General features: G+C 38.1%; 1 protein-coding gene across 1 annotated transcript; it reads right to left on the bottom strand.

Annotated features, from left to right (window-relative positions):
- Window positions 1-7,218: 7,218 nt before the first annotated feature.
- Window positions 7,219-20,233, bottom strand: LOC121944798 (transmembrane protein 150A-like). Its single transcript, XM_042488703.1, has 8 exons — window positions 20,155-20,233; window positions 14,218-14,493; window positions 13,801-13,848; window positions 13,593-13,679; window positions 12,961-13,028; window positions 10,731-10,858; window positions 10,446-10,623; window positions 7,219-8,334 (listed from the first exon to the last, which is right to left on the bottom strand). The coding sequence occupies exons 2-8, from the start codon at window positions 14,280-14,282 to the stop codon at window positions 8,033-8,035; spliced, it is 876 nt and encodes a 291-aa protein (XP_042344637.1). The 5' UTR covers window positions 14,283-14,493; window positions 20,155-20,233; the 3' UTR covers window positions 7,219-8,032.
- Between the last annotated feature and the right edge of the window lie 4,569 nt (window positions 20,234-24,802).

Here is a 24,802-nt window from a genome sequence, read left to right as displayed (position 1 = left end):
AAAGGTCGAAAACACCACAATTTGGCACGTTGAAAAAATGACAAAAAATCCAAAGGCAAAAATGTCAAAATTTGACATGTCCCAAAACCAGCTCAAAACTGCTTCAAACAACTTATAATATCCTGCCAAGACACGCCATAGCATAGAAAGTTGCAACAATACACAAAAACACCATAATTTGGCATGTTGAAAAAGTGACCAAAAATCCAAGACTACAGTTAGGCAAAAAGGTCAAAATTTGACATGTCCCAAAAACAGCTCAAAATAGCTGGAAACAGATCATCATAGCCTACTAAGACATGCTATAGCATAGAAAGTTGCAAAAAAGGTCGAAAACACCATAATTTGGCACGTTGAAAAAATGACCAAAAATCCAAGACTATAGTAAGGCAAAAATGTCAAAATTTGACATGTCCCAAAAACAGCTCAAAATAGCTGGAAACAGCTTATTAAAGCCTGCCAAGACACGCCATAGCATAGGAAGTTGCAAAAAAATAGAAAGTTGCAAAAAATAGACAAAAACACCATAATTTGTCACGTCGAAAAAATGACCAAAAATCCAAGACTATAGTAAGGCAAAAATGTCAAAATTTGACATGTCCCAAAAAAACAGCTCAAAACTGCATCAAACAACTTATTAATATCCTGCCAAGACACGCCATAGCATAGGAAGTTGCAAAAAAGGTCGAAAACACCATAATTTGGCACGTTGAAAAAATGACCAAAATCCAAGACTATAGTAAGGCAAAAATGTCAAAATTTGACATGTCCCAAAAACAGCTCAAAATAGCTGGAAACAGCTTATTAAAGCCTGCTAAGACACACCATAGCATAGAAAAGTTGCAAAAATAGACAAAAAACACCATAATTTGCACGTCGAAAAAAATGACCAAAAATCCAAGAATATAGTAAGGCAAAAATGTCAAAATTTGACATGTCCCAAAAACAGCTCAAAACTGCATCAAACAACTTCATTAAAGCCTGCCAAGACACGCCATAGCATAGGAAGTTGCAAAAAAGGTCGAAAACACCATAATTTGGCACGTTGAAAAAATGACCAAAAATCCAAGACTATAGTAAGGCAAAAATGTCAAAATTTGACATGTCCCAAAAACAGCTCAAAACTGCATCAAACAATTATAATATCCTGCCAAGACACGCCATAGCATAGGAAGTTGCAAAAAAAGTCAAAAAAACACCATCATTTGGCACGTTGAAAAAATGACCAAAAATCCAAGACTATAGTAAGGCAAAAAGGTCAAAATTTGACATGTCCCAAAAACAGCTCAAAAATAGCTGGAAACAGCTTATTAAAGCCTGCTAAGACACACCATAGCATAGAAAGTTGCAAAAAATAGACAAAAACACCATAATTTGTCACGTCGAAAAATGACCAAAAATCCAAGACTATAGTAAGGCAAAAATGTCAAAATTTGACATGTCCCAAAAACAGCTCAAAACTGCATCAAACAACTTATTAATATCCTGCCAAGACACGCCATAGCATAGGAAGTTGCAAAAAAAGGTTGAAAACACCATAATTTGGCACGTTGAAAAAATGACCAAAAATCCAAGACTATAGTAAGGCAAAAATGTCAAAATTTGACAATGTCCCAAAAACAGCTCAAAAATAGCTGGAAACAGCTTATTAAAGCCTGCTAAGACACACGATAGCATAGGAAGTTGCAAAAAAAGGTCGAAAACACCATAATTTGGCACGTTGAAAAAAAAATGACCAAAAATCCAAGACTATAGTAAGGCAAAAATGTCAAAATTTGACATGTCCCAAAAACAGCTCAAAATAGCTGGAAACAGCTTATTAAAGCCTGCTAAGACACACCATAGCATAGAAAGTTGCAAAAATAGACAAAAACACCATAATTTGGCACGTCGAAAAAATGACCAAAAATCCAAGACTATAGTAAGGCAAAAATGTCAAAATTTGACATGTCCCAAAAACAGCTCAAAACTGCATCAAACAAATTATAAACCCTGCCAAGACACGCCATAGCATAGGAAGTTGCAAAAAAGGTCGAAAAACACCATAATTTGGCACGTTGAAAAAATGACCAAAAATCCAAGACTATAGTAAGGCAAAAATGTCAAAATTTGACATGTCCCAAAACAGCTCAAAATGCTGGAAACAGCTTATTAAAGCCTGCCAAGACACACGATAGCATAGGAAGTTGCAAAAAAGGTCGAAAACACCATAATTTGGCACGTTGAAAAAATGACCAAAAATCCAAGACTATAGTAAGGCAAAAATGTCAAAAATTTGACATGTCCCAAAAACAGCTCAAAACTGCATCAAACAACTTATTAATATCCTGCCAAGACACGCCATAGCATAGGAAGTTGTAAAAAAAGTCGAAAACACCATCATTTGGCACGTTGAAAAAATGACCAAAAATCCAAGACTATAGTAAGGCAAAAAGGTCAAAATTTGACATGTCCCAAAAACAGCTCAAAATAGCTGGAAACAGCTTATTAAAGCCTGCTAAGACACACCATAGCATAGAAAGTTGCAAAAATAGGACAAAAACACCATAATTTGTCACGTCGAAAAAGTGACCAAAAATCCAAGACTATAGTAAGGCAAAAATGTCAAAATTTGACATGTCCCAAAAAACAGCTCAAAACTGCATCAAACAACTTACAATATCCTGCCAAGACACGCCATAGCATAGGAAGTTGCAAAAAAGGTTGAAAACACCATAATTTGGCACGTTGAAAAAATGACCAAAAATCCAAGACTATAGTAAGGCAAAAATGTCAAAATTTGACATGTCCCAAAAACAGCTCAAAAATAGCTGGAAACAGCTTATTAAAGCCTGCTAAGACACACGATAGCATAGGAAGTTGCAAAAAAGGTCGAAAAAACACCATAATTTGGCACGTTGAAAAAATGACCAAAAATCCAAGACTATAGTAAGGCAAAAATGTCAAAATTTGACATGTCCCAAAAACAGCTCAAAATAGCTGGAAACAGCTTATTAAAGCCTGCTAAGACACACCATAGCATAGAAAGTTGCAAAAATAGACAAAAACACCATAATTTGGCACGTCGAAAAAATGACCAAAAATCCAAGACTATAGTAAGGCAAAAATGTCAAAATTTGACATGTCCCAAAAACAGCTCAAAATAGCTGGAAACAGTTTATTAAAGCCTGCTAAGACACACCATAGTATAGGAAGTTGCAAAAAAGGTCGAAAACACCATAATTTGGCACGTTGAAAAAATGACCAAAAATCCCAAGTAAGGCAAAAATTCAAAAATTTGACATGTCCCAAAAACAGCTCAAAACTGCATCAAACAACTTTCAAATCCCTGCCAAGACACGCCATAGCGTAGGAAGTTGCAAAAAAGGTTGAAAACACCATAATTTGGCACGTTGTAAAAAAAAATGACCAAAAATCCAAGACTATAGTAAGGCAAAAATGTCAAAATTTGACATGTCCCAAAAACAGCTCAAAACTACATCAAAGAACTTATAATATCCTGCTAAGACACGCCATAGCATAGAAAGTTGCAAACAATACACAAAAAACACCATAATTTGGCCTGTTGAAAAAATGACCAAAAATCCAAGACTATAGTTAGGCAAAAATGTCAAAATTTGACATGTCCCAAAAACAGCTCAAAACTGCATCAAACAGCTTATTAAATTCCTGCCAAGACACGCCATAGCATAGGAAGTTGCAAAAAAAAAAGGCCGAAAACACCATAATTTGGCACGTTGAAAAAATGACCAAAAATCCAAGACTATAGTCAGGCAAAAAATGTCAAAATTTGACATGTCCCCCAAAAACAGCTCAAAATAGCTGAAACAGCTTATTAAAGCCTGCTAAGACACACGATAGCATAGGAAGTTGCAAAAAAGGCCAAAAACACCATAATTTGGCACGTTGAAAAAATGACCAAAAATCCAAGACTATAGTAAGGCAAAAATGTCAAAATTTGACATGTCCCAAAAACAGCTCAAAACAGCATGGAGACAGCTCATTAAAGCCTGCTAAGACACGCCATAGCATCGAAAGTTGCAAAAATAGACAAAAACACCATAATTTGGCACGTCGAAAAAAGTGACCAAAAATCCAAGACTATAGTAAGGCAAAAATGTCAAAATTTGACATGTCCCAAAAACAGCTCAAAACTGCATCAAACAACTTAGAATATCCTGCCAAGACACACCATAGCATAGGAAGTTGCAAAAAAGGTTGAAAACACCATAATTTGGCACGTTGAAAAAATGACCAAAAATCCAAGACTATAGTAAGGCAAAAAGGTTCAAAATTTGACATGTCCCAAAGACAGCTCAAAACTGCATCAAACAACTTATAATACGCCTGCCAAGACACGCCATAGCATAGGAAGTTGCAAAAAAGGTCGAAAATACCATAATTTGGCACGTCGAAAAAATGACCAAAAATCCAAGACTATAGTAAGGAAAAAAAAAAAAAAAAAAAAAAAATGTCAAAATTTGACATGTCCCAAAAACAGCTCAAAATAGCTGGAAACAGCTTATTAAAGCCTGCTAAGACACGCCATAGCATAGGAAGTTGCAAAAAAGGTTGAAAACACCATAATTTGTCACTTCGAAAAAATGACCAAAAATCCAAGACTATAGTAAGGCAAAAATGTCAAAATTTGACATGTCCCAAAAACAGCTCAAAACTGCATCAAACAACTATATATACTTTATCCTGCCAAAAAGGTACAAAAGTTTCATAATATAGCTTGTCGAAAAAATGGCTGAAAACCGTATAGGATAGCATGGTGAAAAATCTCAAATTTTGACGTGTCCAAAAAATGTCTTTAAACCACAAATTATTGCGCGTAGAGATGCATTATAGCATAGCTGGATGAAAAAAAGGGCCAAAAACGTCAAAGTATAGCCTGTTGAAAAAAACTGAAAAAAATGCTTAGTATAGTATGGTGAAATAAGTCAAATTTTGACATGTCAAAAAAATGGCTGAAAACAGCTATGTTTAGGTCGTAGAGACGGAGTATTGTATGGCATGGTGAAAAAAGGGCCAGAAATGACAATGTATAGCATGTCAAAAGACCAAAAACATCTTAATTTAGCATGTCGTAAAAATGACCAACAATGTCACAGCAGAGTATGTCGAAAAACATAAAACTTTGACATGTCAAAGGGCTGAAATTAAAATGAGCAGTACAGTTTCAAATAAAACAGACCTTTTCATAGAAAAAGAACCACCCAAAGACAATTTACCGTAGTTTGTGCATGGTATTAATGCCATTGTACACTGTACTGTCTGAGTGTGATGAAATAGTGCTCTGTATTAAGAAGCAACTTACTGACAATTTTCTTTTCAACAGGGACACAAATATAATTTTCTGCTCCAAGAACAACCAAAACAGACATCTAATAATTTATCATTTTTATTTCATATTTGAATATAAATCTCTGTCAAAAGAAAATACCTAAATGATAGACAAATCATACATATTTACAGAATTTATAAAAGGAAACAAAATAATCTGTGTTTTTAAACTTGTTTTTGGGGATTTCTCAAGACTCCGTTTCCATTCTTTGACATTATTTTTCAAAACAAGGAAATATGACCAATACATTATTATAGACGTTGTTTCTGGGTTGCTGTTGTAACAGTTCAAGACATGTACAGGTCAGGCAGCCTTTTGTAATATTAGTTTTCCCACCAATAAAGAAACCATATGACAGCTTGCTGGAGTGTACATTTTGACAGGAAAAAAACACAACTGTAAAATCCACCTTTAAATTTTGGCCTGTGAAAATGGTATCATGGAACAGACACTGTTACAGAATAAATCCAACCCTGATGTGAGGGCTCATACAAGCTGCCATTTGTAGTCACATGGTGTGACTTAGTCATAGTTTGGTGAAATAGGCTACAGCTGAACACAAGATAAAGAAAATCTGAACATGTTTCCCTGGCACAGTACGAGGGATAAGGCTAAAACAGTGCACTCATACCAATTCATACACCTACTGCTGACACAAAAAAACCAATCAAAACTCCAGTCTTTTTTGGCAAGATTTGCAGAGCAAGACAGGATTGCTGCAGTCCCAGAAAGAATGGGAAGTTAAATAATTTGCACAGAAAGTAAAGAAAACTGACCTGACACATGATTAAGCAGCTCGTGTAACAGCAGATCCACTGACCTATCAAATGCTGTTAGGACTTTGGGAATCGAGCTGTTGATTACCGAGCCACCATCATATTAAATACTTTGACCTCAAGCCATTGCGAGATGGAAAATATGGTGGAACTCTAGCTTTTGCCTCAGAACATCAAACCCACAAAAGATAAAAGAGGTAGGTGATGTGACCTTATTAAAAAATGTGTATTGCTGGCATCCAGTGGTTAGACAGTTAAAAATGTATCAGCACTAACGCAGAGGGCAGAATACTGTGTGTAATGAAACATACTTCTCAAACGGCTCAGAGAAATAGCTCACTCACTTAAACAAAAACTAACTGTGTTAAACTGTGCTGGGTGGCATTAGTCAGCTTTCGTTTGAGCAGTGGTAGTTTGTGGCAGTCTGGTGTTAAGCTAACTCACAACTGTAATTGAACTAAAAGAATTGGCAACAGGAAACAAAAGTGACACTTTCCCTTCAGTCTACAACTTTTAAAGTAATGTCTGTTTGTAACACTGTACTGACACCATTGTGACTCTGTGAGGTTTATGGCACAAACATTGAATTCAACTCTCAGTTAACGTCTGTGAACAAACTTTCTCTACAACACTGCCTCATATTCAACCTGTCCTCAAAACTCAAATAAGGCTTCCAAGGGTCCAGCCTGGAATCAAATCAGTGCGTGTGAGCAAGAATAATTCTGTAAATGTGTTAGTCGGACTACAGTTTTGCCCTCACACTTCCACTTGTTTTACTGTAAGCTGTAGGCCACTTCAAATGTCTTGGTGTCACTTAAAAAACAACAAACAAACAAAAACAACTCCCAACATACTGAAAAAGGCATTATTCGCTCCAGTGGAGCATAAATTATCAAATGATTGATGGCAATTATTGCACCGGACATGACAGTTAATAAAATACCAAAAAAAGGTAGCATGAAATGTAAATGTTACAATTAAATCATCAGATCATGCAACGTGTGGTCTAGTAACAGAATGACAACCTCAGAGATTCACAGTTAAAGTGATTGAGGTGTAACAATTTGCAACAAAGCAAAATTGTTGTTTTTACACAGCCGGGTTGTACTCAGATGTCAATGACATGGACTATGATTTCAAGACTGATAGTGGCTCAAGATATACATATACATTTTGTTAAATGACTCAAAATACCATCAAAATTTGCAGTCAAAATCATCTGTGCAACCAAATATAACCATCTAGTGAAATGATTTTTGCCGATCATTTGACGGATAATTTATGCTTGATTGATTTTAAAAAGGCCATGTGCTTACAGCCTGTAAAACATACATAACTATTCACTTCTCAAACATTCAATATTTTCTACTTACTATGCAAATTCAAAATTCAAACATAAATTGTTATTCTCTCATTCAAAAAGTGTGCCGTGCAGAGACAAGCAAAAGGCCAAAACAGGAGGGCCACACAAAGTGTTGGGTAGTTCATGAAGGAATGTTTGGCCGGGGGTGGGGTGGGGTGGGGGGGCTGCTTTGTGGGCACACAAGTGGTGCACAATTAGAAAAAGAAAAGAACTAAGTGTTTAGGAAACAACCGAGTCCTGTGAACAAGTGCCCAAATCAACAGCAATCTTGGAAAACATTCATGGCTCCAGTACTCGAACTGGCTCCACACATTCAGCCTCCATTCAACATCGCTACAGGACATCTGACTGCAGTGGCTTGCACCAAAATTGGAGAAAAATATAAGATAGTACAGCATTACAGATGGGATAACCTGGTGTCGGTTCAATACTTAAAGATATCAGACCTCTTCCTCCACTACTGCCTGTGTCATCTTGCCTTCCTGTGGGAGCCCATTAGCACCTCTGCAGTGACATGTTAGACCTTTGGGCAGCGATGCAGAGCTACAACATAGCTATGCTCTCCGGGGTACAGTTGAGATGTGTGGATGTGCTGCTTCCTCCGGGGGACTTGAGGCCCTTGGTTGCCCCGCTCATTGTCGAGCCCCGGGCCCTGGGGCCTATGATAACTCCTGAGCCGTGGTGATGGCTCTGCTGCAGGCCTGCCATCATGGTCTCGCTGGTGACAGTGCCAAACTCGTAGGTGAAGGTGCCGTAGAAGACCAAGATGTCCACGGTGAAGACCCACTCGCAGATGGCAGCAGCGTGCTGCAGGACGAAACTCTCATGGATGAAAAAGATGCCGCCTTGGAGGAGGGCGAGTTAAGGAGGACAAATATCTCTGTTACAACAGAAGTACAACTCCTTTTCCTACTTCACTGGATCCACAGTGGCACAGGAAAAAGAGAATGAAATGTCATGAGCCTGAGCCAAATCCATGATATAATGAGATGAGACATATGTCAAGCAGCTTAACCTCAGGAGGGTAGATGTGAATTCATTATATGATTAGGGTGAAACTGACATTGGCTTTGCGGCTCCATTAAACAGAGGGTTAACACAGGGTTTAAAAATAGGATACCAGTTAGTGAATGCAGAATATTAACCTAGGATAGATATTTATTGTTTATCAGATAATTTTAAGAACCTGAATGGTTCTTATTGCTGTCACAGGAATAAAGGGGGACTATTACTAGTGATGGGGGACAAACAGTCACCCTGGATGTAACCGAGAGGCGGGCAGAGAAGAGAGGTTACAATAGAGAGCGAAGCCATTAGCATCGCCATTGTTAAATAGAAGGGACGGGAGAAAAGATTAAAAAGAGCCCAGACAGATGTTATTGTGGCCTTCTAAAATTTGACAAACATCTTAATCTGTGCAGGAGTGTCTCAAGGCTGATGGTGTGTAAAGGGGAAGAAAATGTAAGTTACCAAGTAGATTAATTTTGCCATTTTTCTTAAACGTGGTTTAAGAAGAAATTAAATTAAAGTTGACCCTAAATCCTTCTACATCTTTTCAGCCTCAGTCTGGAGAAAGAAGCTGCTCTGTAGTCTGGTGGCTCTGCAGCGGATACTTCTGTATCTTTTTCCAGATGGCAGCAGGGTGAACAGACTGTGGCTGCTGTCTTTCAGTGTCCTTTGGGCTCTGTGCAGACACCTCACCTCACCGAGGTCACTGATGCTCTGTAGATGGGAACCAGTGATGTTCTGGGCAGTTTTAATCACCCGCTGTAGAGCCTTCCTGTCCTGGGCCGTGCACGAAGCATGCCAGTTTATGATGTTTCCAGTCAGTGTGCTTTCTATCGCTCCTCTGTAGAAGTTTACCAGGATCTTGCTCTGGAATTTCCGTAGGAAGTAGAGCCTTTTCTGTGCTTTTTTAACCTGGGTGGTGATGTGTGATGACCAAGATAGGTTCTCAGTGATCAGTAACCTATAGCTGTTCCCCTGCTCCACCTCAGCTCCACTGATGTAGACAGGGGTGTGTGTCTTTGCCTCCTTCTTTCTAAAATCATCAGTCAGCTCCTTAGTTTTACTGACATTGAGCAGTAGGTTGTTCTCTGTGCACCACTCTGTAAGATTGTTGATTTTGTCCTGGTATGAACTCTGAGAGTGGCCGGTCCTCTGGAGGCAGAGTAGACTTAACAGCTGAGTCTTTATTGAAATCTTCTAAGTTTTATCTGAATTCTACTGCCTGATTAGACTGTGAGTGACTGCACTGATCTAAGGATGGCAAGGTGGGACCAAGAAGAGGTAAACTAATAAACCCACACAGGGTGAAGCAAATCAGATCTACGCAACCCATTTTGAACTACAACATATGCTTTGATATAAAGGAAAATTCTCTTTAATCAGAGTTTAACATCTACTGATTATCTAGTTTTGGAGGTGGACTGTTATTTAGAAATGCTGTGTGATTATACTATATTTACTGTTCAATCATTTATTGCACCACACTCTCAGAGTACAGGGCACACTCTGGATACAGACGGAACTTAACAGTTTATTGTACTGGGTCTAAAAGTTTGCTTACCCTTGCCTCTACAACAGCTGCTCTTCTCAGCCATCAGTCTAATCAGCTTTGATCTTACAGCTGAATTATCCATCCCTGCAACTCAAACTCCAAAAACTGCTGTTACGGAAAAAAAGAACTCATGAAAAGTTCAGTCTGCGCTGCGTTCATGGACCCGTGCAAAGCTTCAGATTTAGAGAGGAGGCACAGAATGAGAGAAAAAAAAAAGGGTTGCTGACGAATCAAAATGTGTCCTGTGAAAAAGGCCAATTAGTGAGAGGCGATCAAACGTTTTGATGTACTGAAAAGAAGTCAAAATACATATACAGAAACATAAATTGTGTTTAAATATGGCATCTATCCTATGTGCACAACAAGTGGAATGTCCGACTGGTTTGTAAAGGATACTAAGGACGAGGGAGACCATGGCTCCCAGTGCCAGAGCCACTCTGAAATGGGCCATCCAGTAGTCGAGGGCGGTCACAGCCACTCGGTAGGTGAGCACACATTGCAGGCACACAAACAGCAGCCCTGCTGGAAATGCCACACCGGCACCCACATAGTGTAGAGATTTGGCGTGATCAACCTGACAAACAAAACCACACAGTCAGTGGGGTTGTTTCAACTCGTCTGAGGTCCAAACAACAGAAGCAAAAGCTCACAAAACGTTGAATTCAGTGTGTTTGTATTTACCTGGAAGTTCCCCACCATAACCAGGCCCACGGCGTTGGTGCAGCCGGACACCAGAGCGCTGGTGTTGACCCAGCATCGGTGACTGTGTTCTATCACCTGGGCGTAGCGCAGAAGGCACACCATCACCACTACAGGACGCCAGAGAAGATACACATTTACACTGCATCCATGATACATAGTAGGAAAAACATTGTGCAATACAACTGTTTAAAGCCTTGTGATAATGAATCTGTGCGTCGGTGGAAATTTAAAAAATGATGGTTTGGTTAATTCAGTTAAGTATTGAAACAGAAAATAGAATATTTTTTTCTCTTTTCATAGTGACAGGGGGAAATCGGAAGTTTAAAATAGGTATTATATACACATTTCTTTTTCTAAAACGCTTGTTTAAACATGACACTTTGGCTTGTTTATGGTTTAACCTACAGCTGCTGGACAATCATATGACTGCAACCATTCTGCTGCTGTCTCAGTACAGATGTATTTTATAGGTTATTGACATCTCAGATTGCATAAGGCTACTTTTCTTGGCAGGCTTAACATCACTGTTTGAAAACTATAAACCTGCAGTTTGTTGTCTGTTACAACACCACCACCAAAGGCAGTAAAACAATAAAACACAGATCAACAGTAAGGAAGTCAAAGGTCAGAAACACAGCATCAAGGCAGCTTTTACACTGGTGAGAGACAAAGAAGGAAGCTGAGAAAAGACTGAATGACAGACAGAAATGAAACTTATAAATAAAAATGGGATGAAAACTAAGACAGGAAAAAAAAGGAAATACATGTGAGGAGACACTCATCGATAGTGTAAACAGTGGGAGAGATGTAATTCAAGGTAGTGGGGGGGTGTTATGGCAGAGCTGAGTGGTGATGACACCAGACAGGGGGAGGAGGAGGAAAGGAGGAAGGCCATGGAGGGTGAATGCAGGGGAAAGGACAGAGGGGGGAAGTGGAAGGAAAGCCGCATTCATTATTGATTAGAGAGCACAGGCTATTTCCAGCCCCTCTGTATCTCTTGGAGGCTAGTGGCTGACATCTATGGGCACCATGGAGGATTAATATAACACGCATAATGGACCGATGAGACGGCCATCAGACACATTTTACCTCAACTGTACTGATTCATTGCTCTGGTGTTGCAGATGGCAGCAGTTTTAGTGTAAATCATCATATTTACATATGAGCAATTGAATGATCAGTATTTAATAGTCAATTTCTTCTAGTACATCAGTTTATATTTGTGGAAGACTTTTTATATGTCATTATAGCACAAATAAAGGAGAATTTATTTGATACTTAAAAAATAAACACAAAGTTTGAGCTGGTGGTGTGTGTGTGTGTGGGGGGGTACTTCCACATTTTGGTAAATATTGTTTTTTTTTTGCTAAGAGTTAATGAGAAGATTGACACAATGTAACTTGTTTCTCATTTTTACTCTTTAGCTTTTGCACATATTAAATAAGTTGTTTTATGGGTAGTTGAGACTTACTGGAGTCTCCACTGGTTGCCTGGCAACCTCATGGATGTCAAGTCTCTGGGAAGTCACTGCCCCCGGCAAAGAAATAGTCCAGCACATAACTCCCATAAAACCACATTTTTATTTATACATGAGCTTTAAAGGCACCAGAAGGACAAACAGAAACAGGCTAGCTGTATCTAGTCTTTATGCTAAGATAAGCTAACCATGTCCTGGCAGTCACTTCATATTTACCATACAGAGTGGATTTAACTTCTTATCTAACTCAGCTCTAAATTATCAAATAGATGGAGGGCAGGAAGTGCTGAATCCATATAATGCCTGAATTGGAAATAGAGGAACTTGATTAAATAAAAGGGCTGGATGAACCTGCAGGCAGCTGGTATCATCAGAAAATTGAAAGTCATGTCAGATGTAATCCATACAAAACAAATAAAAGTGATTTTTCCTACCATTGACCAGTATGCCCAGTCTGGACAAAACTGTTGTCACGAATTTCCTTGTCTTCATGACCTAATGTTACTAACATTACATAATGAGCTGATGAAAGCAACAAGATGGAAGTGGACTATAGCCATTTTTTTTTTATTGGTTGGGTCCATCATCTGAACATTGCACCAATGTGTGACATCATGGGCAATATTTTTTAAAAATGTTGTACAACTAAAAATGACACTGGCACACAACGTGTCTTTAAATGGCACAACTGTGCGTGTGTATGGTTTTACATTCAGTTAGGAGAGGCCTTACCCATGAAGGCTCCAACGTTGCCGATCAAGCTGAACAGGCAGCTTTCAGGAGGGTAGGAGCCACATTTACTAAAGCACATGGAGACAAAACAGCTCTCAGTATAAAAGTCTATAATATAACTATACCTATACATATATATATGTATGTATACACACACACACACACACACACACACACACACACACACATATACATATATATATATGTATATGTATGTATGTATGTATGTATGTATGTATGTATATACACTCTATGCAAGGCTACAGTCTCATTACCATCCCTCAGTATTGCTACCAAGACACTACACTTCCTAATATAAAATAATGTACAACCAGTCGCTCTGATATATCTAGATGTACATCTGAAATTTAGATGAGGCCTTTCCTCTACACACATACTGATAAAAAGCCTGCTAGTCTCATGATGCCTTTTAACAAGAGTGCTTTTGTACCAGCCCATGGTTAGAGGCTTATTTGCAGATTAAACTAATACAGTTTATGCAAAGCATGGGTTAATGACTGTCACAGAGCCACAACACAACAAGGTACTAATTCATGCCTCAGGGCCTTTGCTGCCATAAAATTGCTTTTGTATTCTGCAGACACAAAGAGAGGAGAGGTGCAACAGTAGACCTGATGAGGGGGATGTCCTGGATGGTGCAGCATGTCTTGGGAAAGCCTGGTCGGGGCAGCTCTTCTGTGCACGTTACATTGTAAGACCTAGAGGAGTGACACAATGAATTCAGTTCACCTGCTACTGGTGGCTGTGGAATGTGACTGGTTAAAAAACAAAAAGTCAAACATGCCCATTTCCTTGGAACAAAAGAGAAAAATCACTCACCAGTTCTCCACAGGACAAACGTGGTGATTCATCACAGCCATGGCATACCTGTAAATAAAAGAAAGAAGTGGTAAATGTCAGGCCCAGTGCTCTAATCCCTGATGACTCAAACTGAACCGTTAGCAAGAAAGAAGATTATACTGGGCTTGAGAAAAGGGGTCATTCAACAGGAAAGGATACTCACGGGAGTCTGGGAATATACTCTGAATAATATATTAATAAGTAACAGTATGGATATTTCAGTGTCATATTTGCACATCCACATATTCCTGTTTGCAATTTCTTACATTTTTGATCACGTAAATAACTTTAAATGCCCATTTACATGACCCTATAAATCCGTACCCATTTTTTTCCCATTTGCAGACCAGAACACATCAATGAGACGTGACACAGTCAAGTGTTTCAGCAACTCACACAATCCATATTCCTGTGATGGAGAAGGCAGACAGGCTGACAGGCAGGACGATCCAGGCAGTCATTGGGCTGGCAGTGAGCTGGCTTTGTCCCAAGCATGGGGTGAGAGGGGGGCTTCGGGCTGGAGTGGCGACACGACAGGGGGGATTGGGGGGGGGGTGGGTGGGGGTACGGGGTCACTAACACACAGGGAAACACACAGGGGGGGACATGAGAGGAAAAAAGGGGGAATGGCACAGCTCTTCTGCTCCACAGGGCCCTGCAGCCAGCAGCAACCTGAAAAGAAGAGATGGGAAGTTTGACTAAAATACATGAAAAATACACATTCAGTCAAACTACTTTAATAACAAATCTGTGTTGTCAATTATACTCAAAAAGTTACTTCTTAAGAGTTTTAAGTAACCATTTGCCTTCAGTGTGCTTAATTGTCTTTTCTACTTAGTAATTTGCACTTAATGCCAGTTGTATATCATTCAAAATGCAACGCTGCAGCCGTATTGCCTTGACATACAAAGTTAAGTGGAAAGAAGAAGAACCAAGAAACAACGATGAGAAACTGCACCACGCATTCTGTATATGAGGCATAGCAATGACGACTTAATAGACATGCTGACGTGCACGTACCCTCTGTGACTGTGTGACAGGAAGTAACTAGTTGCGGTCTGTATGATGTACTTCTAAAAACACTTCAGAAAAATTCACATCACTGAATTACTTCTCATCAGCTTGTAGTACCATTTGAAAATGTATCTAGTAAAAGACTGCAAACTGTTGAACTGGTGCCAACTAAACTTTTGGGGGCCATACACCAAACCAATTGTCAAGGTATTTCATTGTTGCAGACAGATTTCTAATGTCAGAATAAAATCATAAGAGTTTGGTGTTGTTTGGTGTGAGGTGGTCACAAAACACTGTCCAAGCCATTTTAATCAGTCTTTTTCTCGTCTTTACGTTTCAATAAAATCAAACAAGTTTAATGTTATCCTTAGTTTTAGTCTTGGCTTATACATAATGAGGGGACACTGGGGACGTGCAAGAATATGAACAGGAAGTCTTAGTTCGCTCATACTGTGGAGAAGGACAAACCTGTGGATGATGTTTAATTTACAGTGTATCTGATCCACCAACCAGCACTAATTTTTCTAAAAAAAAATATATTTTTAAAGCATCATATTCCAATAGTCTCTTCCTGATAAATTGGCACAGATAACCAACAGGGGCTGGTAGGGAGTTAAAAAGACAAAATACAAAATGTAAAGTTTGTACACAATAGTTTGTTGATGTTGTTGACAAGTGACAGCTTGTATTTTCTGTTTCTAGAATTGTGATTTTTGTGGACTGGACGCAAAAGAAATTTTAGGGAGTTTGGTATAATATTTTCAATCACGAGTAGGATGGGAGGTAATCTCTAAACAAGTCAAGTTGTGGTCTTGTTCTGTAAGACATCTTCAGTCATATAAAATCTTATACTCCGGTCAAAAAACTCACAATGTCTTTAGATGTGGGAGTGTATCAGATTTTTTTCTTTTAAGTCTTTTCAAAGTCTTCCAGGGTTTGGCAGGTATTAGTGGATAAGGTCTATTATTTTGGTAAACCAGAATCTTAGCGTCTTCTTAGGTAATGCCCTCCCTGTCATTGTTAAACAAGAATGTAAAATTGTTTTTATGAAGAGAAACTCTTGCTCTTTAATTTTGTATGGCTAAAAACAGATGGTGTTTATTGTAAATGGTTTAAAAGGATAACAAAATGGTCCTCAAATGTGCAATGGATTTGTTTTTTTCTACTCTATTTTATGGTGACTCTTCTGTAAATGACAGTTTGTGTGAGACAGAAAGACTAGCACCTCTTGGAGACAAATCAACAGCAACATGAAGCTGTGAAAGGTACTATCGGGGCAAGGTGTACCCTTGTGAGAATGAGGACTCAGCCAAGGTCAGCTCTGTGGTGGTGGAAATGTGTGGGACAACACATATCATTTTACACAGTGTACAGTCACAAGTGTGTCCTTTGCTCTGAGGGAATACACAGTGAACAAGATCAACTCTTTTAGAGCTAATCCAAATGAAAAAGAGCTCTTGTTTTCAAAGAAAGGTTCAACTCACATAAGGCAGAGTTAAGGTTATTTAATGTTAGCTGTAATTTATAACAACTGTCTTATGTAATTATTGGTTTCACAGCCATTTAAAGACTTCTGCAACATTGACCTTTGCTCTTTTGCCTTTTATAAAACATTTTCCATCACTTAGTTTCAGATGTATTCCCTGCTGTTAAAGATAGTCTAAAGTCTAAAATCTGTTTTTTCCATTGATAATGGTAACCAGTCACTTACTGACAATGAGCTAGCTTGTGACCCCATAAAATTCCTAATCTTTCTGAAAGTTTGAAGGTTTCTATTTGTATGTAGACACAGGAAAACCAAGGCTAAATAAAGTGGTCTTTCATCTAAGTGGCCGTTTCCCATTTTTTACTCTATTGCATCATGTTTCAACTCCATATCAGAGTTCATTTAGATTTTAGACTGCTAGAGCTGCAACAATTGGTCCATTGATTGGTTGATTCAATTTAATGCCTAACTTTTTGATGATTTATTCTTTGTTTTGAGGCACTTAAAAAACAAAGCAGAATGTGTGTGGATCCAGCTTTTCAAACGTGTATTTTCTTGTTTCCATAGTCTTCTATGATGGCAAACTGATTATCTTTGGGTTTTGAATTGCTGGTCAGACAAAAACAAAAACAAACACATTTGATGACATCACCTTATGTTACGGGAATTTGTGACGGGACATTTTTCCCCATTTTTCCTGATATTTTATCGACCCAACGAGTTATCAGTTAATTCGGAATGCAGAAAATAACATGGTGGATTAATAGTTGCGGACCTGCAGACTGTGTTCATACAGAGATACTGCAAACACAAAGTAAGGAGTACAGCTACAGGCGCTGGAAAATGATCAAGTAACTGACTCTCCCATTATGTACAGTGCAACCTCCCAGTTTGGCATTTTTCATGGGCTTGCAACTAAAGCAAAGTAGCCTTGTCGACATTTTTAAGCTTTTATGCTCTCACATCACACTTTAAAATGAACTAGTGTCAAACCACATAATTTATTCATTTCCATTTCCACCAACTGCACCATGAGAGGTGATTGTTTTGTCAGAAGTCACCAGGTGTTAATGCTGGTTTTTAAGAGAAGAATTTGTTGTGGTTAAATATAAGGGTAAAGGGTTTGCAGACAGAACGCTGACATCCCCACTCACCCCGCCCCAATGACGACCCCCATCTGCTACACAAGCTCTACCATCTGCATGGACATCATTAAACAAACAGACCTTGAGTCACAGTGAGTATTCGGACATTTGCTCACAACACCACATTTGACAGCAGTTCAACAGCTTTTGTTAATCACTTTTGTTTGGAGTACGCTGCAAGCCAAAACACATCTGTCGATCATTTATTGTCTTCTCAACCCACTTTGTAGGTAAATATGTTTGACAGGGTCTTTACAGGTTACTCTAGTAACCAGGGGTTTCTTTATAAAATAAAACCTTCAGCCAAGATGAAACAGCTAACTTTTACCTTAAACAAAAAAAAAAACTGTCCAGCAGCTGGTGGGTATTCAAATTTATTTTGTTCTTGGTTCACTGCTGAGTTTACTTGAAAATATACCAATTTTATTGATCTATCTTTTTACAATTTGCCAATTTTGGACAGGTTCACACACCACAATCTGCTCAAGTCAAAAATATTTTATTACTGGTACATTTTGTCCTGTGAGCTGTGTTTCCTTTTTTTATCTTTAAATGTTCTCTTTCTCAGGTCATTTCCATAAGCAGACACTAAGACTAGATTTGCATATGGACATATTCACACGCAGCATTGTTTCATACATCCATGCTCTCTCCCACACTCAGCGTTGAAGTGTAGTTGGTTCCTCATATGATTTGGTGTGCATGGTAGTTGTTCCCTTCTCTGAATACATACATTCAGGGGTAGAGTGCTTGCAAAGGCTTTTGAAGTGCTGTCAAATATGGCACACTGAGCAAAGGCTGGAATACTCACTGTAAGTCGTTTTATGGTGTTCACACCAGATAGTGAAGCTTACAAATCACAGTCAGGAGAAGACAACAGCAACTATAAAAACATGCAGTCTTCAGGGCACCCATAAGAACAGCCAATCACCTTACAATGTTGACCCACAGCAAGAAAACGAGAGGGTTGTGAAATGCTGTGTTGACACAACAATTTTTTCAAATTCTATATATAATCACTTTAAAATCTTATAAAAATGTGGGATCTGATGTATAGTTTTGCATTAATGCATTTCTATACTAGTGATGACAATGCTCAGGTAAGACTGGACCTGTATGCTTATCACAATTTCTGATTATGAGGAAAGGAGATTTATATAATTGAAGGAGCCCCTGTCAAACCGAAAAAGATGAAAAATGATTAAAGTCAATTCACAATTTTAGTAGTGACCACCCAATGTAATTTCAGCTTGTTAAGTGATGTCACTGGGCCCATAAATACTTTCCTCATTGGCTTACATTGTCAAAGAGGCATCTATAAATCACTGGATACTTTTATTTGTTTTTGGAGCGTTACAACCCCCATGAAATGACTTATCCATCAGAATTTGACACATAATGTCCAATAACATTTCTAAAGTCTAAAGGAGCCCCTAGATTAAATCATTTTATCCCCATTCTAGTTAGCGGAACGCTTAACTGCTAGGAGCCGGCTCGCCTGCGGAAAGCCTCTTGAGCGCCTGCTCTATGGGCTAAATGATGCGGGGCCAGCACTAACCATCTGGGTAATTTCATTCAGTATAATCTGAACAGCTTTTTGGCTTCATGTGCCACTGAGCAGATTTCATAGGAATGAACGTGAACCTGCCAGGAATGCTGTATCCAGGTCTCAATGATACTAATGGAGAGCACACTGAACAATTGAAATAAAGAGTTTTGCACAACAAACAATACAGCTATGTAATCTTTGAAGAGTTTTGTTAACACCCATATAAACCTGTTAAAAGCAATACAGAGGCAACAAAAAAGAGCTTGCAGTGGCCTACACAATGACAACATGTGATAACTGTATGTGATCATTTATTCACAGGATCTGTTTCTACTGAATTTAGTCACATTTATCTTAAATCAGTTCACCAGTTTTTCCACCCTTTCTCAAGTGTAATTTTTTGTGACAAAGATTTTTTTTTTTTTTGGAGGGGGGTGTTTTAACTCAGGTTTTCTATGCATAATTCAAAATGGGCATAAAAATGTGGTGGATGAAAATGCACCTAGTGACAACTCCATATAAACAAACAAATGTTAGCTTATCAAAGCATTTTATAAAGGACAGTAGATTACACAATGAAGAAATTGTTAAAGTTAACAAACAGGTAGCAGATGTAAGATGGTATTCCAGTATTATGTTACCAATTACTACATTTATTTAAAATATATTTAACAAGTATCTCAGGAGCGGCTAAAACAAGAGAAACTAATCATAGATCGCTGTCTGTGTGATGTGTGTACGGGGGGCCATAATGATACCCCCAACCCCCGCAGCCATTCAAAGGAAATATTCGCCACTGTACTTGTAAGACTCGAAGAAACTGTGACAATGTCCGTAAATAAACATCGAATTATATTTGTTCATTTGTGCACAGTCGACGACCACAACCAAACAAACGGAGCAGCATCCCGGAGTCCGGCAGCCTGCTCTCGTGAACCGGGGAACGGTACCGTTAGCCGTGTTAGCTTCAACCTAGCTAGCTAGTTAGCTTGCACTTTACCAGTTGTCTTGACTTGACACTTGCCTGCGTCTTGATTTCCGCTAACCAAAGCGATGGGCTGCTAATCAAAATGCGGCGAAAAGACAGGAACACCGACGCTAATGAAACAGTCAGTACACGAAAAAGAGTCTACACCTACCTTCAACCTGCTATGCCCACCACAGACCTCAACAACCTTGGTTTCCCTTTAAAAACAGCGTTTTCTTAGCAGACGAGGCTAGCCGCATCAATAACTTCCGGTAGTGCTTTTCAATATAAGACATGGTTATTTCACTGTAAAAATACTCCTCCAGGAAATGATTAATCAGGCCTACAAAACAATATATTTTTGGTTTATTTTAGAGACAAAGGCTTAAATCTTCATTATTTAAGAAAGGGTAAAAATATAAAAGATGCTTTACAGTGCAGCTAAAACACTGAATCACACAAATAAAACAGTAGACAGGCTACTTTGTAAGGATACCCATCACCTGAGTCACCCCAGGTAATAAAAGATACACTTGCGCCTTCAGTGCCAAATTAAACAAATCTCACACGTCATCTTAATTTACATCATCAGTTTGACCAGGTTTCCATTTCAGTTTATGATTATCTGATTATATTTGTATAAATATGACGCTTTTATTTTCCAACAATCGCCTAATCTCTGGTCTTATTGTGGTGTAACTAACTTGACGCAGCACTGTGTGGTCAGGCCCTGCCGTGCGACACCTCTGTGTGTCTGTAGTTTTTTGGCGAGGATGTCCAAGGAAAAGTTTAATTTTACCCTTTGGAAAGAAATACACGTCCTGAATCTTCATTTTCATTAGAAATCAAAAGGCCTCACAAAAAAATGTTAGCTGGATTTTCATATATCTGAAATAGGATTTTGTCTTTTTCATGTAACAAATATCTGTGTATAGTGAAGTCAGGTAAAATGGGACAGTTTTTGATAAATGATTTATATGACTATAAAATATGCCATAGATGAAATCTACTGATGATTTTATAAACTGTCCTGAGTCTTTTTTAATATTTCTGTATTAAAAAAATGTGAAAAAATATAATTGTTTTGAAATTATAAGAGTTTGAGTGTCGGCAGGTGAGTCATGATTCAATGTTTAGCTAAAATGGGCCAATATAAAAGAGAACACAGTAATTTCAGCTAAAATAACTTTAATTTTAATAGTAAATTCATGTTAAAGATAGTCTTTTGTGTGTTTCTGTAACACTGTTAACACATTTAATGCAGTAACAAGCTGAACCTGAGCTGTGTGTGTGTGTGTGTGTGTGTGTGTGAGCTTTACATGCCTATGTTTGAATGTCAGTTTTCTTTCAAAAAAAGAGAAAACTGACATTCAAAATTTCTTTCTTTCCCTGTTTTCTTCCTCTCATCACTTCCTCTCTCTCTCTTTTTCCCTTCTTTGCCTGTCCTGCCATACTGTCTACAACACATCATTTTAAAAAAAAAGTTTTAGATTTTTGCATGGTAACGTAACACATTTAAATCTGTTTTTTATTACACGATTCCTGTGTAAATTCTGTGTAAGAGTGTGTGTGTGTATACATGGCCCATTTTAGCTGAAAATCTTGGCTCATTTTAGCTAGTTAAATGAAAATAAGCCAGTACCTAAAGTCCATTTTTCCCACAAAAATCAAAGTTTCCTCTCCAATTTCAGCTTTTCTGTTTAAAATTGTTTGCAAAAACAGTGTTTTAATCACTTTTCTTTGTTGTTAATCTTACATATAATTGTTTTATCATCGTTATTAGTGCTGAGTGAACTTTGCTATGACAGGCTCACTCACCAAGCAGTTCCTTTGAAAGACTTCATTCAACACTCTGCCCCGCCCACCTCAGAAGCTTCAAACCAATGAAAACCACTGATAAATGTCAACTAGTGCTATAGCAACAGTGCAAGATCGGCAATTGTGATTGTGGCTATAAAATTTTAAAGAGCTATGATGCTCCAGACTTATCTGGCCCATTTTAGCTGACTCCACCCCTATATTTATACAGAACATATCTGAAGCATCTTCACTGTAGCAGTCAAATAAATAAAATAAAATGTGTGTGTGTGTGTGTGTGTGTGTGTGTGTGTGTGTGTGTTTCAATTCAAAAGGTTCTCCTGATATGCGTCACAGCACAGGTGCAACTAATAACAGTAATCAGCTCAGACACCGAAGATCCCCGCCCACACATAACAGCTGTCCAATCAGAGCTCCAGCCGCTCTTCCGCTGGTTTGAGTGCATTTAATACAAAACCACTTAATACTGTGATGCATTAAAAGGAAAAACAAAAAGTAAAATTTAGAGGCCATTTTAACATTTGTTTAGCATTTCCATTTTAAAATTCAATTATTACATCATTTTAAATGAGAATACACTCAGGTGCAACAGCATTTTTGCTTTTGGCTTTGAGTTTATTATGACATAATTTATATGAAAAATCTGATTATCCTGCATTAAGCTTATTATTGTAAATAAACAAATGTATTTATTTATAAAACTTACAGTTTTAATGATTATTCAAGCAAATGCAATGCTAAGCCTGGATAATGCAGTTTTTCTCTTTATTAAGGCAGACTGAATGTCATTAATAATTTAATCTATTCCTTTTTTAAATTAGTTAGTATATACATATGTGAAAGTAATTTGCACTCACTTGCCTGTTAAGCCTCCAGCTGTCACAAATTACAATTATTATATTTGAGAAGGAAGAAACCCTTACATCTGACTTATCATAGTAGGAAAAATCACAGGTTTTACAGATAACATATGGCTCCACTCTATTCAAGTGCCCTAGAAGACAATTTCACAGTGAGCCAGCATGCACAACCCCAGGAATCTGACACTGAAGCAGCTATATGGAATCCAGCCATATTTCATTTTATAATTAACGCCTGTGCTTTCCTACTGTTATATGTCAAAATGTCTTTGAAAATGCATATTATTGCTAATATGTTGCAATTTTTTGAGGCCACGGAAATCATACAGCTGAGATAGATATGAAAAAAAAGGTTTAAAATTAAAAATTAAAGCTAAAATAACTATGATTTAACCCATTCGGATTAGTATGATGCATATCTGAGATTGCAAGCTTTCTAAATCATCATCTAAATTTTGTTGAGAACAGTGAACTAGAGTAGAGCTTCACCAACTGAAGCTCTAGTTTATCCGAACCAAAGTGAACATCAGTGTGCCATATTAAATTACGAGTGACTGTGACAAACTTAATAAGCAGTAAACATCATAAATGTTTTATAAAGGGTTTGTGCTGATTTTAATGGCTTGTTGCTGAGGCAGCAAACACGGCATACACCTGAGTCAACATTATTTGGGCTTTAGTTTGGAGAGGGAGAGTTGAGTTATTAGAGCTCAACAATGTTACACTTTCTTTGTACTGTCATTCAGAACAATTACAAAGACTGTACATTGTGACAGGTTTGGATTATCTTTTTTTCAGACTGTGATACCACCATCTGCTGGAGAAAGAGGACACTGCTCTCTATCTCCCTCTCTCTCTCTCTCTCTGTCATTCATTCAGCTTCTAACACCAAATATTCAGAGAAGCCAATCTTTCTGCATCTCTTGAATGTTGTCACAGCCCCACTCATTTATATGAATGTTATCCACAGCAACACATGCTGTCAAACTGGGCTCGCAGGTGAAACCCCTGCACAGTCAGAACTGCAAAATTCATACTGCAAGGGTATAAATAAAACATATCACAAGCCTAATGTGTCATCAATAATATTGCATTAGTTTTGTGTATTCACCACTTGTAATTATGTTCTCTCAGACCAGCTGTCAGAGGAAAATTCTGGCATTATACATTACTGCATAAACAGGTTCGTAACATTTGGTTGTTTCACACATATAATCTCACTGTTTCTAAAGTGACGTAGTATATGAGCTAACTTTGTTATTGGGAGGTTTAGGGTGCGGAAGATTCAATGGCTTGCTAAGCCACAGTCCACTGTGGATCACTGTTTCAGCCCAGTGAACAAAAAAAAGTTCTTTTTTAGCAAGTCTTCATTGTGTCTTCCAGTGATTTTTTGGCCACCAAACATGGTTGTTCTTTCAGTGATCTGTCGCTCTTTCCACTAGGGATAATGCCACCAGAGTAGCTGCTTTTTGTTTCAGAGACATTGCTGTTTTTCCTGCCAGGATAGTTCCACAAGAAGTTGTTGTTTTTTACCAAAACATTGCTTTCGAGCAGTTTTTTAGTCACCAAAACGCGACCTTTTCCTAACTGTAGCTCTAATGTTTTTAGGAAAATGCATTTGGTTGAGAAAACAAAAAATAAGGATTATAAGAACGTCCAGTGTGTGTGTAATCACATCAGAAAAAGGTCAGGTTTGACACTTGCATTTAATGCTACAGAGCAATCTGTGTTTGGATTCTCTGGATGTAAATAACAGAGAATATATGTGAGGCTTTATAAAGCCACAGGAGGGATTATAACCTGCATTCTTGTTTTACTAAGCAGCTTTGAAGGGACTCTGCTGAATTTGATCCACAAATCTTACTGACAGGAAACTGTAGACTTTGACAGCAGATGATATTAATCCTTTAGAGATATCCATTGATGCTTTGTTTTACAATCCTGCTTCCTAGACTACTATCGGATCAAAAAGGGGAAAAAATGTTGAATCACAATCTAAATTTACTTCTATCTGCATAATAATAACTGGAGTAAGACTGAAGCACCCTAAACTGCAGGTAATAGAGAGAACCAAGCAGCAAGACTGATTTTCTTTGTCCACCTTATGTTTGTAATGTAGCCTAAATTGACTTCAAACCCAAA

The sequence above is a fragment of the Plectropomus leopardus genome, chromosome 6 (genome assembly GCF_008729295.1).
Source record: "Plectropomus leopardus isolate mb chromosome 6, YSFRI_Pleo_2.0, whole genome shotgun sequence".
Lineage (NCBI taxonomy): Eukaryota > Metazoa > Chordata > Actinopteri > Perciformes > Serranidae > Plectropomus > Plectropomus leopardus.
Note: the sequence above shows the minus strand (reverse complement) of the source record. Positions and strands in the feature narration are given on the sequence as shown.

What these genes read in the sequence shown, in the direction of transcription:
- LOC121944798 (XM_042488703.1), bottom strand. Translation starts at nt 14,282, where the DNA reads ATGACTGCCTGGATCGTCCTGCCTGTCAGCCTGTCTGCCTTCTCCATC. An exon ending in GTTTGTCCTGTGGAGAACTG is followed by an intron (nt 13,680 to 13,800) that starts GTGAGTGATTTT and finishes TCACTCCTCTAG; the next exon opens with GTCTTACAATGTAACGTGCA. An exon ending in CATGGTCTCCCTCGTCCTTA is followed by an intron (nt 8,335 to 10,445) that starts GTATCCTTTACA and finishes CCCTCCTCCAAG; the next exon opens with GCGGCATCTTTTTCATCCAT.